Source organism: Strix aluco, chromosome 7 (genome assembly GCF_031877795.1).
Source record: "Strix aluco isolate bStrAlu1 chromosome 7, bStrAlu1.hap1, whole genome shotgun sequence".
In the NCBI taxonomy this organism is placed as follows: domain Eukaryota; kingdom Metazoa; phylum Chordata; class Aves; order Strigiformes; family Strigidae; genus Strix; species Strix aluco.
The window spans coordinates 15,234,145-15,249,555 of NC_133937.1; the positions used below are offsets into that span (position 1 = coordinate 15,234,145).

The 15,411-nt window shown below is 35.7% G+C and overlaps 1 protein-coding gene across 4 annotated transcripts in view; it reads left to right on the forward strand.

The window, feature by feature from the left end:
- Nucleotides 1-15,411, forward strand: part of POLR3A (RNA polymerase III subunit A) — a 38,068-nt gene that overhangs the window by 14,493 nt on the left and 8,164 nt on the right. For 3 of the 4 annotated variants that reach the window (XM_074830544.1, XM_074830547.1, XM_074830546.1), the window contains exons 17-28: nucleotides 545-656; nucleotides 1,763-1,881; nucleotides 3,289-3,426; nucleotides 5,068-5,238; nucleotides 6,007-6,120; nucleotides 7,312-7,347; nucleotides 10,785-10,871; nucleotides 10,956-11,038; nucleotides 13,154-13,324; nucleotides 13,917-14,010; nucleotides 14,121-14,213; nucleotides 14,667-14,831. In XM_074830544.1, coding sequence (XP_074686645.1) covers nucleotides 545-656; nucleotides 1,763-1,881; nucleotides 3,289-3,426; nucleotides 5,068-5,238; nucleotides 6,007-6,120; nucleotides 7,312-7,347; nucleotides 10,785-10,871; nucleotides 10,956-11,038; nucleotides 13,154-13,324; nucleotides 13,917-14,010; nucleotides 14,121-14,213; nucleotides 14,667-14,831 — 1,383 coding nt within the window. The remainder of the gene's footprint in view (nucleotides 1-544; nucleotides 657-1,762; nucleotides 1,882-3,288; nucleotides 3,427-5,067; nucleotides 5,239-6,006; nucleotides 6,121-7,311; nucleotides 7,348-10,784; nucleotides 10,872-10,955; nucleotides 11,039-13,153; nucleotides 13,325-13,916; nucleotides 14,011-14,120; nucleotides 14,214-14,666; nucleotides 14,832-15,411) is intronic. The other variant, XM_074830545.1, reaches the window with a different exon arrangement.

Here is a 15,411-nt window from a genome sequence, read left to right on the forward strand (position 1 = left end):
CTAAAAATGTTAGCTAAATACTAAACAACTGAGATCCTCCTTCCCTCCCTCCCTCCTAGCTAGATGTATTGTGGTGACATGCAAAAGAATAAAATTACATGGGTAATTGGAATGCAGTTAATTGCATTTATCAGTATTGGCTAAATTAATGAAGAACAGTAACAGTAAAGAACCTAGTCCAAGAAGCCAAACATTCCTTTAGTTTTAGATCTGTTTATAATCAAGTATTTTCTTGCACCTTATTGGGACAAAAGTTACGTGGACTTTGGTTATGCTGGGTTTTTTCTTTTTTCTGTAGAAATTTTGATGAAGACCAGTGAATGTTGCCTGAAAGCTTACAGACAGGGACTTAATGAAGTCAGCTGAAGAACATTCTTTTCATTGTTTTTAATGGTTTTATACATTTGTCTTCTAGGCCAGTCAATGTCTAATTTTTACCTTTTAAAAAAAGAGTAGAAAGGAAAAAAAAAGTGGCAAGTGATAGACTACTGTTTGTGCATGGGATTTTTAAAAAATGCTGAATTTCTGAAATCTTGGATTTCAGGCCTTAATCCTTAAAGAACTCTCTGTTATCAGAGATCATGCTGGCAGTGCCTGTCTCAGAGAATTGGACAAGAGTAACAGTCCCCTTATCATGGCGCTCTGTGGTTCTAAAGGTAGGGATAGCTGAGCTTTGGAAGTAGATTGCTTGCTCCATCACTGTTCTCAAAATTACTTGCTCTGTCTTCATAACCTATTTTATACAGTCAGTTGTGAAGTATTAAATTCATGTTGTATAGATTTGAAGTGTCTCAATAAGTACAGGTTGGTTAATTAAAATCAAGCTGATTTGCTCATTTTTGTATCTTGAGATTTTTAGTACAAGTTGAAGAAACATCCTATTGGAACTCTAAATGTTCCTAAGACTTGAATTAATTGATCAGTAAGAAGTTTTCAAGTTGAAGTGTATATATCACATTAAAAAATCAGCTGGAAATTATATATTAAGAATTGGAACTAGTATTTCAGCCATCTTTACTGCTTTGTTTCTGAAGGACCACCTGTGTAGTAAATACTTGTTTTATACTCAAATTCTTATCTCAGCTTTCCTTTGTTTACTATGAGAATTTGAAGAAATCACTTAACCCTTTGCCTTTATTTATCTATCTCTAATAAACTGTGGCAGGCCTCAGGGTGACGTTTTCTATTTCTGAAGAAACACTGAAACCGAAGAAGGAGGATATATTAAGTGTATAATCTGGGAAGAGGGGCATTGTGTGCAAAGATGTTCACCAAATAAAACTTCTGAGTTACTGACTTAATTCTTTGGGACTTAACTTGTTCTAGGAATCTCGGTAGACACTGAACCCTTCATGAAAAATACTGTTAAAATACGTTTATTGAAGAAATTGTGAAGCAAAATATGTAGGTTAGGATCATGGGTTGTATAAAACAGAATCTATAGTACGAAACAGGATAATACAAGGACTGTAGTCAAATGGATGTCTATGATGCAAAGAAAAAAATTTTAAAAGGAGTTGTTAGCTGTATTGTAGACTAACCTAGTTGTCAGTCTCTGCATAAATGCTGAAATTTACAGGACAAGTAACAGAAAAGCTTCTTTAACTGTTGCAATTCTAAATGCATTTTTTACAAATAGTGAAGCAAAATAATTTTGATGAATTACAAAGCTAAATAATAGATCTTCATAAAAGTGAAGACAGCTCGTTAGAGGAGCACTGATATTCCACATTTGAGAGGGAGGTTTTTTCTTTCTTTTCAGGCTCCTTCATTAATATATCCCAGATGATTGCTTGTGTAGGTCAGCAGGCTATCAGTGGGTCCCGAGTTCCTGATGGATTTGAGAATAGATCCTTGCCTCACTTTGAGAAGCATTCTAAGGTAATTCCATACGTTTACAATACACTGTGAAGAAAGATTAAACAAGTTGCCTTAAACCATTTTAAAAAGGACACAGGATAGGATGTATTGTCATGACATGGTGAAGGAAAAGGATCACATATGGTGACTGTAAAATGTTTCCAATGTGATTTGGGAGTTAACAGCAGTGAATTGCCATAGGATGTCTAGTTAGCTTGACTTTTTTACAGCTAAACCTTGCTTAGACCTTTCTAATTTAGTAAAGTTAAATTAAGTCTGATTATATATTTTTGGTTCTCTTGAGAGTCCTGAAAATAATTTATTAAAGTTTCTCTCTTCAGTTCTGTTTCACTGCATTAGGACTTTCCAGTACAACTGCTGGGTGGGTATTGGTATCTTTAGACAGGTGAAACATGCCAGATAAACCATTCTGGTTTCCACTAGGATAGGTAAATAGCATGGGCTACTCTGAATGTTCTGTGTTTGAGTTCTGTTCTAGATGAAGCAATAAGGAGTCTTATGCACATGTTAATACAATTCAGTCAGATCAGGTTTTATTTTAAACTGCTATCTGAAACCTAATGATTGGTAGAGAAGGTTCTGGGCACCAGACATCAATCTAGTTAGTGTGTTAGGTAGGTCGTGTCAGTTGGTAGCCATGACACTTGCATTTGTCATTAAATGTCCAAATTTCAACTTCTGAGTTCTGTAATGTAAAACCTTTTCTTGCCTGAATAAATTAAAGAAGAAAAAATACTTCATGGATTAGATGAGAAGGAAAAAGTTAAAATTTAACTATAGCTTTTTTTACTGATTTAGAATGCACTACCTCTCAATATCAAAAAGGTATCTTCTAAGATGAACCTCTGTAGGCTATACATTGTTCTCTGTGATCATGGAGATAATTTGATGTTACTTAAAGGGGTGCCTGCATAAAGTTCATTGGCAAGAACTCTTCTCGGCGGTGAGAGCAAACCATTCGAAAGAATTAGTTATGTACATATATCCACTCACATTTTTTCTGGATTCCTTAGTCTTCAGCACTGCAAATATCTTTGTTATACTGTGGCAAATTGAACATTCTTATCACCCTTTCAATTTTGGCAACTTTAAGAGAGGCTGAATTGTTAGAAGTTGGTGTAGTGTTTGCAAAGAGTGGCTAGAAGCATGACAAGGCTTGTAGGAAGAGAAAGAAAGTCTGTTAGATTAATTTGGAAGAACTAGGCAAGTGTTTTGAAGCCTTTTTCAGATCTAAAATACAACCGTTGAACTTAAAAGCTAAATGCAGCTGAGATAATTACTCTGTGTTTATGTATGCATTGGCTAACTATCTGAAAGAATTTAGACGACATGCAATGTGTTTTTCTGTAACATGCGTATAGAATGTACATTGAATTTTAACCTTTTTTCCCCTGATCTTCTCTGTAGCTCCCAGCAGCAAAAGGCTTTGTTGCTAATAGCTTCTATTCTGGGTTGACTCCCACTGAATTTTTTTTTCATACAATGGCTGGTCGAGAAGGTCTGGTTGACACAGCTGTAAAAACAGCCGAAACTGGATATATGCAGGTAACTGTCAGTGGAGTGGGGGTTTTACCAGCCTTGTGAAAGGAGGATATTTCTTATATGCATGTTGAGGTGAGGGGTGGGAGAGAAGTGCATACATTATGTGTGTGTGTCTCTTTTTAATGTAACAGAGTAATTTATACTGTGGAATACATGACTCTGCTCCAGTAGACGTGAGGTTTATAAACCAGACCTCAGGCAATGGTACAGTAAAATGCTTCTATTAAGATGTTTCCTCTGGAATATGGGCAATAAAAGCCCTTGTTCTATGGAATTATTGAGGGCTACTTTCTGTGTAGTGTGTGTTCTGAAAACCCATGTGAATGATGGAAGTTTTGTCCATACATTATAAAATACATTTGAGTTGTGAGTGTTTTTTCAGATACAGTGTATCAACAATGAGAAACAGAAACCACAAATTCTTGGTTTGGGTTATTTAAAAAAAAAAAAATTGGAATATGGCTAAAGCTCCCTTTCAGTATCTCTCCTCTTTAGGTAACAGGCCCCTTGGCCATACAGGCTTAGAGTTCAAGTTCTGTAAAGTGTTAGTGTCTTTGGCTGTATCTCCTGTGAAAACAAATGTTCCTCCAACAGAGCTTCTTGCTATTGTGAGCAGTCTTAAGATTTCAGTGAAAATATTTAAGTAGTATTTTAAGTATAGTCTTCTTCCCAATATAACAGGCAGGAAAAAAGCCAAGATAATTTGGGGCTGGGGATACATTCAGAGGTATGCAAGTAACCCTGCAAAGACTGAAATCAGTTCCTGTTGGGATGGGTGACTAATTAGACTGTTTGTGTCCCAAACTAATGGAATAATGTTTACATGTGTATAAGTATATAGAAATACATGTAAATATAACAAGAAAGCTGCAAACTTTTAGCCTACATGAATGAATTGTAGTACTTGGACTTAGGAATTTTTTTTAAAAAATGTTAACATTTATTTCAACTTACCTTTTTTTCTCCTCAGTGAAAAAGATTACCCATTTATATTCTTTAGTGAGCTAATTTACTTTTGTAGAACAATGAAGTCCATTTTTCAAGTAAAAGTGCTTTTAACCACTAATACCTCATAGCATGCCTTCTTTTGGGGGGATGGAGAAAGGAAGATGGTATTAAAGGGATTTCCCAATACAATGAATTAATCAAAGAGAAGTAGCTAACACTGGTAGAAAAATAGCACCTACTGGATTTGACGGATGAGTTCTTTGTTTTTTGTCAGTGAAAATAATTGTTGACTGGTTTTGCTTCCACATGCAAGAAGTGTTGTATCCCTTTAGAAATAAACCTCGTTGGAAGAATATGAATATTCTGTAAAAAAAAAAAAAAAGAAAAACCAACAAATTTCTCAGACTATAATAGATTCTTGCAGCTTAGATTTCCTATGTGATAGAATTTCTAAATGTGGAGAATTGCATTGTTGCTTTAAATTTTATTATTGTTGGCTTTCACGTTCTGGGGAATGTACAGTAAAGCCCTAGGGATAATGTATCACTTAAAGTAGGTTTTCATGCCTGCTAATCATTGTGTCAGATTTATTTCCTCAGTTCAGTTTCTATACTTTTTGTAATCCAAATCAATAGCTATTTTTTTGAAAGATCCCATTTACTTCCCTTGCACTTTTTTTTTTTTTTTTTTCTTCAGAGGCGGCTGGTAAAATCACTTGAAGATCTTTGCTCACAGTATGATTTGACAGTCAGAAGTTCTACTGGTGACATTATACAGTTTATTTATGGAGGAGATGGCTTAGATCCTGCAGCCATGGAAGGGAAGGACGAACCGCTGGAATTCAAACGAGTTCTAGACAATATTAGAGTAAGGATTACTGAAATCTTTGTTGGAAGTGTGAAAAGACTATTAAGCATGTAGGAGGAAGTACTAAATTATGGGGATAACTGTTTCAGTTGAAGAATTTATTTTTAAATACCTTTTTGCGTGGTCCTGGTCAGCCTTTCGGTATATGTATGCTAAACGTTACAGATTTTTTTACAATAGAACAGAGCAACTAGGACCAAAGTGTATATAAGCTGTAAAAAATTGAATTTTGTTCTGTGCTTAGGAATAGTTCTAGGGCCTAATATGCAGCTCACTAAATAAATTACTGCTGGCTTAGTTGGGACTAGAATGGACTTGTATAACATGAAGTAATTCCTTATTAAATCAAGACATGCACATTCTTTTGTGTTGAACTGCTTCTCAGGTCAGAGGCCTAATGTGTTGTTGAATAACTCTGGGCTTACTGTGATGTTTGAAGAACGGTATTGTTTGGTTTTGGTTTTGTGGTTTGTTGGTTGGTTGTTCTACCCTACCCCCCCCAAAGATAAAAGCCTTTTGCTGAAATGACTGTTCAGATTTCTGTAATGTGAGTGTAGTAAATTGATAGATTTAGAAAAATGTGTATGTGTGTGTACCTTCAGGTTTACGTAAGTAAATAGAAGTGTATGTGGGCCTAGTCTTCACAATAACAAAACTAAAGAATGCTGTTAATCCCTGTTAATCACTTGTATGTATTTATATTTTGTGTCTTTACAATGAAGTCTTTATGCATGTTTTATGTGAAGAAATAATTTTTTTTCTCTTAAGGCCGTATATCCATGCCGAAGTGAACCAGCCCTTAGTAAAAATGAATTGGTGTTAACATCTGAGTCCATCATGAAGAAGAATGAATTTCTGTGCTGCCGAGACAGTTTTCTGCAGGTAACTGTGTCACTTCCTTATCACACTATGATTAGCTTTTCCATATAAATCAAGGAAATGAAATAAAATGGTTTTATCAATCCATAGGAGCAGTGGCTTAATTTTATGCATTGGTAGCAGGATTATTAGTTTGTTCAGTAATATATTTCTGTACATTTAGGGGGTGGGGAGGGAGGACTAGTAATTTTATTTCTTGTTATGGTAGTTGTTCGCGTTCACCACAGGAGCTTTAGAAACGGGAGAAAAATCTAGTGGGTTTTTTGGTGTTTTTTGAGTAGAAGGTGCTGCTGATCTGAGATATCTTGCTGGACTTTCTCTCCACAGCAGGATGGTACAGTAATTATGTGCTTCCCCTGGGACATCAGAAATGAAATATTATGTATTGACTCTGTGTAAGAAACTACTAGGACTGAGTCTCATACTGTTATTATGCATATGTTTTGATATTACCAACTTTCCAAGTAACTGGTTTTACTCATTTGTTTGTTTTCTTGTAATAGAAACACCAGCAATACACTTACACCTATTTACCTTGCTTTCTTATGATACTAATCCAGCAAAAAACTTGTCACATGAAGTGCTTTGTTGGAGGGGGCTTATCTTCTGGGGAGTACTTACCTGTCTTTTAAGGATGAGTGAATGTTCACATGAGTGCTTGCACTTTGAATTGTAAAAGTCAATTTGTTTGAAAGAGTATTAAGCATTTTAAATATTTATGAGAGCAGCCACACTTAAGACTACTTTGGGAGACAGTGAAAAAATATGTAGAATTAACTTGCCTGGGGACACGTAAATCTTGATGAACCTTCTGATAACTGGCAGTGATGAGAACATGCTTTTGAAGGGTTTCTTTTTAATAGGTCAGTTTTATAAACCTGATTTGCAATTCTGTTGCTAGAGGAGAGTTGAAAAAATAATTATATCCATACTTGAAATATGCTGTAAATCTTAACTGCCTCTCTGAAGGAAAAAAATATGCAATATACTAATATCAGAGTTTGGAGATAAAGCTGCTCTTTGAGATGTACATCTTTTTAATCGTATCAGGAAAATCTAGATAATTGCTATTAATTTCAGAAGCACAAAAATGGCTACATCACCTTAATAGTAATTAGTTTAACTTAAGATTTTTAAGTTTCAGATACTGTTACATTTTCTTCTTTCCTTTTCTTTTTCTGTTCATCCTTGAAGACATTAACTGAGACAGGTTATGAAAAATATAATGAGGTAATTGTAGCATGTGTGTGCACTGTGTGAGCATTAATGTTAGTGCTTTTTAGCTGAAGATGTGTGTATAGTGCTAAAGTAACTGATTAGCATATATACATTACTGCTGGTTAAATTATGATGTAGATGTTCATCACAGTATTTTACACAATTCCTTTTTAATGGTGAAAACCAGGACTCATAAATTGTTCCCCATGCTTAAATTTGAGGATTTTGGGGGTTTGAGGAAGCATTCTTTTAGGGGTATTAGCATGTTTTTCTGATGGTTTTCCTATCCCTTCCTCTACTTTTCCCTTCCAGAACAGAGATACTTCTTACCACTGTTATTTTACAAGGAGGTTCCTATACCAGGTTTATCCCCTCTTGTTCAGAAAACAGTATGTCTAAATAGCCTTTTTCAAACAGACTGGCGTTCATTCTGCCTGCACTCTACCCTCACTGGAGGGAATTCAACTGATGAAAAAGCAGATTGTTGTCTGGCACAGTTTCAGTTGTGTTAATATTTTAAGGTATTTGAGTATATCAGGATACAGGTGAAGGTAAATTTTTGCTTTCTTATAGAAATTGAGAAAGTCTTAGAAACCCTCACAATTTAAAAAAAAAAAAAAAGGATCAATCATTTTTCTGTGTTTTTTTGAGATGATAGAATATGAGTACTGGGGAGTGCAGTGCAAACACGTAAGACTCGACACACAGCCAGTCAGTGCTGACACATGTAGAGCTGACCTAATGGATCTTCCTGGACTTGAATGGATTAGTGCTGAAACTTGTGGGATTGGCTGTACCACTCTGCATTTCAGTGGGCTTCTTAACTGTGAGGATTCTTGTATTAGCAGTGCTTCATGTATATAAATGATCCCACTAGCTTAAGTGCTGGGAAACATGACACAAACACTTGACTGACCAGGCTTTATACTCCGGACTGCAATTTTGACTAAACATCGTCTCTGTAGGAGCTGACAAGGCCCATGTTGAGCCAGAGCTTGCTGAGTCAGTTAGGTCCCGTTTTGTTAAACAGTTCCAGACTGAAAGACTTTATAGGTTTTGACTATGTGAAAGACCCAATGGTCTCTTGAGCTCACTCTGGAAGTCACATAGTTGTGCTCATAGAGGACAGTGTTGCACTGAAGATGATAGCTCCATAGAGACAGGCTCAGGAAAGAGCGGGCTACATTTTCCTTCTATTTGTAGCATAAATTAATCCATAGTTTGGGTAAACTGCCAACAGAAAATTGAAAGTTGAGAGGAATAGGTCATTTCCTCTTTTAGTTCTTCTGCATGAATAAAACTTTCGACAAAGAAAAATAAATGTCTTCAGAGATTTTTTTCACTCTAGTGCATGGAAATAATGTATCATTTCAGTAATTTATTTTTACAATTCAGAATGATATGTAACGATTTAGTATGCTGGAGATTATATTTTTTTAAAGTATTTTCATACTGAGGGACTGTCAAAGTGGAAAAGTTGACAATAAATAGTTTGCCATAGTGCTATTGGCAGTCCAGCGCTGTTTTGGTCTTAAGTCTGACCTTTCTCCATATGACCACATGGCTAAATCTTCAGCCAGTATGACAACTTCTTTTGAGGAGGTGATGGTGTGTTTTATTATTACTGTCTCCTGGTTTTATGTGAATAAGTGAACGTTTAAAAGAACTTAGTCTTCAGTGTTCTAGAGCGAGAAGTTAGCGTTACATCTTCTGCCTCCTTCCCCCTCCACTCCTCCCTTCCTGCTCCTCCACAAAAGAAGCATCTTTCAAGATGGAATTACTTTTAAAATCTCTCCTGAATGTTTTGGTTGTTTCTCTAGATCAAATATTTTGGGCAATTTTCTGCAAGTCCTGCAATATTCTTTTTTTATGCACTTGTAGTAAAAAGATCAATTTTTCTAATACCACATTATTACTTAACACTTATTTTTATGAAATAAATCAAATTATCAATTTTATGCAAAGATTTCAGGGTCAAAAACTTCTAAAATGGCAAAATATTTTATTAATGAATTAATATGACTTACTGCAGGGTAAAAGGGGCAGAAATGTATGAATGCATCCTGTTGTCATCCAAGTGGGGAAACAACTTGAAGCATCCATTCCAGCAGCACGCTTCTGTTGTCTGTTCTTTCATTTGAACTTTGTTCTAGTATTCATGGAAAATAATGTATTGTCTGAAAATACCTTGAATACCAGTAAAAATGTTGTTTTGAGAATCTGAGGATTGTGTTAGGTTGTAATAGTGCTTTGATAATGATTTATGAGTGCAGTTGTAAACAAACAAAAAAACCCAAACAAACAAAAAAAAAACCACAACAAAAAAAACCCCCACCAAAACCTGCAAGTAATTTTCAGTGCCTGGCTACTGCATTGGTTGGAAGGAGTCCAGTACTGAGTGAAGAAGAGCTGATACTATGTAATCCTCATCCTGATTGTCAGACAGGACTAATGGGGTGGAAAGGGTTTAAAAGATCTCTAAAAATCAAACTATTCGCTCCTCCATGGAGGTTTTCTTAAATCACTGTTGAAGTAGATGGGAAGGATTTTGGCTTGCTTTTTGTTTATATTTTGGTTTTGATAAGCCTGTGTTATGGTAATGACTTGCACTGAGTCCACTTTTAAGGAACAGTTTAATAGTGGACCTTGTATTTCATGACTTCTAGTGTACATATCTATATCCGAAGTCTAATGCCCAAATGATGTTTCATAGAAACGTTGGTATTTTTATGATAGTATTGTTTATGTTTCAGTAAAGACAGCTAGAACTACTTTTGGGGAAACGTGGTAAGAGAGTGAAAGGCTTAGGTACTACTATATGTTAAATTCAATTATCTGCAAGACCTCTCTGCAGCACAGAGAAGTTATTTGAACTATGTTAGGTAGAGACTGATGTGAATATATGTATTTTGAGGGTTTTTCTTTTCCCCCAAATAAAGTACATCTTAAATCTCTGAAATCTATCCAGCAAGTGTTCTTTATATACTTCCTCTCATGCCACAGTCTTTCCGCTTTGACTTATTTTGAATACTGAGAAATGACTGAGAATGTGTTTGTGTTGGTATATAGAGAAAATAAGAATTTTGAGTTTTTTGGGTTTTTTTTATGGTAGAATCAGTTTCAGTAAGTGATGGGTAGGAAGGAAGGATCAACCCAAGTCAAATCTCTTTTTAAGTTTTCAGTGTGTGCTAAGGAAGGATGTTTTGATTCAGCGTCGACCATATTCCTCATGTACTGCTACTAATTTGTGGTTACACAAGAGTGAATCTGGTTTGCTAAATTCTAGTGTATGTGTGTGTCTAAATTTTGATGTTACTCTCTTCATATTTGTGCATTGTTAATTTATTATTGTAAACATTCCATTAGGAGCAATAAGCAAATAACTTACTGCTGAAGACTTCAATATGAAGACCATGTCTTTGATTACTGTTGTTTTAATGTAATTTCAGGAAATTAAAAAATTCATCAAAGGTGTTTCTGAGAAGATAAAAAAAACTAGGGACAAGTATGGCATTAATGACAATGGCACAACAGAGGTAAACAATTTCAAGGGGTAATTATGTAGTTATTTTCAATTTTCATAAGCTATTGCTTTTCCAACTGTTCTATTCTCATTTCAGCCACGAGTTTTATATCAGTTGGATAGGATTACTCCAACACAACTAGAGAAGTTTCTAGAGACTTGTAGGGACAAATACATGAGGTAAGTGTTTAGCCTGTTATTTTCTCTCAATTTATCCCCCTCCTGCCCCCAATTCAGAAATTATTGCTTTGTTTGCAATCTAGGAGTGTATTTTGCTGTTTTTACTGCATGAAGATTGATTTTTGTTGTGAATGTAGTACAAATAAAGAGTAAGAAACAATTGGCCCCAATGATATAAGCATTGCAAGACAAAGGTAGAATGCCAGGAAAAAAGGCATTGCCATCTAGAGGTGAGCTTGTTAAGGCAGACATGTTCACTTCCTCCACCTCTTGCAGGAGATTGTTCCAAACCTCCAAAGAGTCCATGCAAAATAGTGTCTGAATAGATCAGTTTCAAATCCATATGAATCATGATGGTTATTCTTGATCTACACAGTCTGTTCTATACAGTTATGTCACACTTTTTGGATCTGTTATGCACTTGTAGGAGCCTTTTGTTTGCTATTTTTGGCCTCTAACAAGATAGTGGTAGTGTGTATATTTTCATCTCTTATTATCCATTGAGAACTGCTTCATTTACTTAAGACTGCTTGGATTTGTTCATTGGCGTGCAGCCGTTGGTGACATCTGCTTTGTGGCCTCACACTCACCTGCATCAATTGTTTACTAATATTTTTTCTTTTTCTGGAAAATGCATGTATATGTTAAATTCTTAACATAAATATTTAAAATCAATTACCAGTTTTCTGCCCTGTTATTAGGATTACTCAAGTTTGTCTTTAAGTGTTCTTAAACATTGTCTATTTTACTGTAGTAGGCTGTTTTAGCATACTGTATTATGCTGATCTGACAACTGAAAGATGGTACAGTTGGAAAGGATCTAATTGCTGTGATGATTGTTTTTGTTTTATAGACTACTGTTATTTTACCAGGAGAAATCTCTCAGCTGGGATTTCAGCAATTTTTGGGTAGATATGACATGAATGTAAAGAGCTCTCCAAATAATAGTGAAAACAATAACCTCAACCTAAACAATTTTGTTTTACAGCCACCCAGAATTAATTCCTTTAGATGTTACAAGCTAAATCACTATCAGACAGCATTTTTACTTGGTGAGAGCTCATCGAGGAAAATACAATAAGCTGCTACAAGTTAGATTGATTTAGGAAGTGGTATTGTGCCTTGAGTTCAGAGGTTGTATTTACAGAATCACAGAATCATTCAGGTTGGAAAAGACCCTTGGAATCATCAAGTCCAACCATCAGCCCTACTCTACAAAGTTCTCCCCTACACCATATCCGCCACATCTCATCCAGACGACCCTTAAACACATTCAGGGATGGTGACTCCACCACCTGCCTGGGCAGCCTATTCCAGTGTCTGACCACTCTTTCTGTGAAAAATTTGTTCCTAATGTCAAGTCTGAACCTCCCCTGTATTTGCTCTAGAAAAGCAGATCACATTGCACTTTGCGCAAGCTGAAGAATGTGAACTGCAGGATCTGAACAAAATTGTAGGGGAGAAAGTTAACCACCCCTCACGTCTCAATCTGAGATCTCATAGTGTAGTGGTCTTCATTTGGTTCTTTGTCCTGTAAGGACAACCAGTTCTCAAAGTACATAAATTTTAGAAAGGGGCAAATGTGGGAATGAGTACATTACATGCATAACTTGAAATGAAAGTACGTCATCAGTATAGGGCTTTTGAATAGGATGAAAACAAGAAGGCATTAATACCTGGATTTTGTTCTGATTAAAAAGTAATGTGCATAATCATTTCTTAAGGAAGACTTAATAAAGGTGTCTCGTGCTTAAATATGTAAAGGGAAGTTTTGGAAAGTTTGGCGTATGGGATTTCCCTGAATGGGGAATCCTGAATCTACTGCTTAATGCTTAGGAGGAAGAGTACAAGAGTTTTGTTTGGTGCTACAGATGTTATACTTGATTTGTGGAATACCTGTATACAGAGCATCTTCTTGTCTTGCATGAAATCAGTGTCTTGAGTATTGCTAACCTTTTAACCTCTCTCCTGTTCATTTATTAAAAAAAAATGTGTATTAACAAACTTCTCATATATCTACCAGAAAAGTTTCTGTCTTTTCTCCTTAGGATTTTATGCCTTCTTGAGTTTCATGTCTTTTTCTGTATTTTTTTAATGAGAGAATTTCTTTGTCAGGGCACAGATGGAGCCTGGTTCTGCAGTAGGAGCTCTTTGTGCACAGAGTATTGGTGAGCCTGGCACGCAGATGACTCTAAAGACTTTCCATTTTGCTGGCGTTGCTTCAATGAACATCACTTTGGGTGTGCCAAGAATCAAAGAAATCATTAATGCTTCAAAGGCTATTAGGTACTAATGTTGTTTTGTTTTTTCTCCTTTGCTTAAGTGAAACCTGATGGATAAATTTGTAATATGTGCTAGCCTTCTCAGTAATGTACTAGACAACATTGAATCCATGGAATGCCAGAACACAAAAAAATCTAATGTCTGTCCAACTAAGTGATACTTAGGGCCAGAGAAGAGATAAGTTTTACTTTTCTGAAAATCAAATGAGGTAAAGTGGTTACTTGCTAAGTTCAATATTCTGTTAGGTGTCTCTTGTATATTGTGAAACTTTCTGGTGTTCAGCCATAGTTGAAGCACATCTATTCCTAGGTATCCATGAAGTCATACTTAAATAATACTAGAATAGTGTACACCACGAAAATAGTCACTAGTTTGTTGTGTATAATCTCTTCTGTGTGTGCTTGTTTTTACTAGCCTGAAGTACATGAGCAATAATTGTCTTAAATGTACTTGACTAAGCTGAAGGAGTCTCTGTCTTATTAAATACTACATTAGATGAAGAGATCATTTCCATAAGGCAAGCTTAATTCACATTGCCATCTGTAATCTAGCTAAGCAATTTCCTAATTTTTTTGTGTGTGTTTATTCTTTGTAGCACCCCTATTATAACAGCACAGTTGGACAAAGATGATGATCCTGATTTTGCCCGTCTGGTTAAAGGAAGAATTGAAAAAACTTTATTAGGAGAGGTAGGAAAAATTGTATTATTGCTAATACTTTAAATGTAAACATTAGCCAATTGCTGTGGGGCATTTTAACCATTTTCCCATGCTAAGTATTTTGTCTTTATCTCTTAAAGATTTCAGAATATATTGAGGAAGTGTTTCTTCCAGATGATTGCTTTATCCTAGTGAAGCTGTCTTTAGAGCGCATTAGACTACTGAGATTAGAGGTGAGTCGTTCAGTTCTTATGCAGAATATGCCTTGGGCAAGTTCCAAAGGGTCTCTTAATCCTGCCTAAGAAACAGAAATCAGACCAGTGGAAGTTAAATAAAGAAAGTGAACGAAGGATGTCCTGTGACTACATCACGTCTGGATTTTTTATCCCCTTTTTTTTTCCCTTGTAAAGTGAATAATTTTTTCTTTGTTTGGAAATGAGAGAACGTACATTAATTTCTTGGTGGCTTGTTAAACACAAGGATGCAATTTCTGTCCATTAGGTAACATAGGCCAGTACCCTCAGCACAAGAGAGTATTTCATGCAAATTATAAGAGTAACAATTTTTATTTTTTTTTCTATGTTACACTTTTTTATATTCTTTTGAAAGACCACTGCATGTATTTGAGCAGATTTATATAAGCTAAGAGAGATACCCTGATGTTTGCTTGCTGACTTTTGCCACAGGTGAATGCAGAGACTGTGCGCTACTCTATTTGCATATCAAAACTCAGAGTAAAGCCTGGGGATGTTGCTGTCCATGGAGAAGCAGTTGTATGTGTGACACCTCGTGAAAATAGCAAGAGTTCAATGTATTATGTATTGCAGTCCCTGAAGGAAGAACTGCCAAAGGTAAAAGCAAAGACTGTCTCATGCTGTTGTGGGAGGTAATCAGTAATAGTAATTTAGGGTTCTGTGGTGGGAAGATAAAATAATTCTGGTCAGTATTGACAGGGAAGATAGTCTGAACCCAGAACTTTTAGATCATGATGCTACTGCTTTACAGCTGAAACTAAGCCTCCATTAATAATCTTTATAAATAAAACTGAAGCCTTGATACTTTCCTTCAACATTTTACTGAAGCATTCAGAGTGCAGACATTCTATGAAATAGTTATATCTTCTTCCAGCTGCATCTAGAATTGAAGCACATGACAGTATCTGGCATTTTCGCAGATGTGAGGAGACATAGTTCTTAGGGATATGGTGTAGTTGGGAACAGTCAGTGTTAGGTTAATGGTTGGACTAGATGATCCTCAGGGTCTTTTCCAACCTAGATGATTCTGTGAGACTGTCTATTTCGGATTTAAAAATAGTGATAAGTGAATGTTATTATCAGCAGGATGCCCTTTCAGTTGTGTGGATCTGCTGCCATTCAGAGACCCAGGCCTGAGTCTGAGGATATCTGACATAAAATACAAAATGTAGGTAGT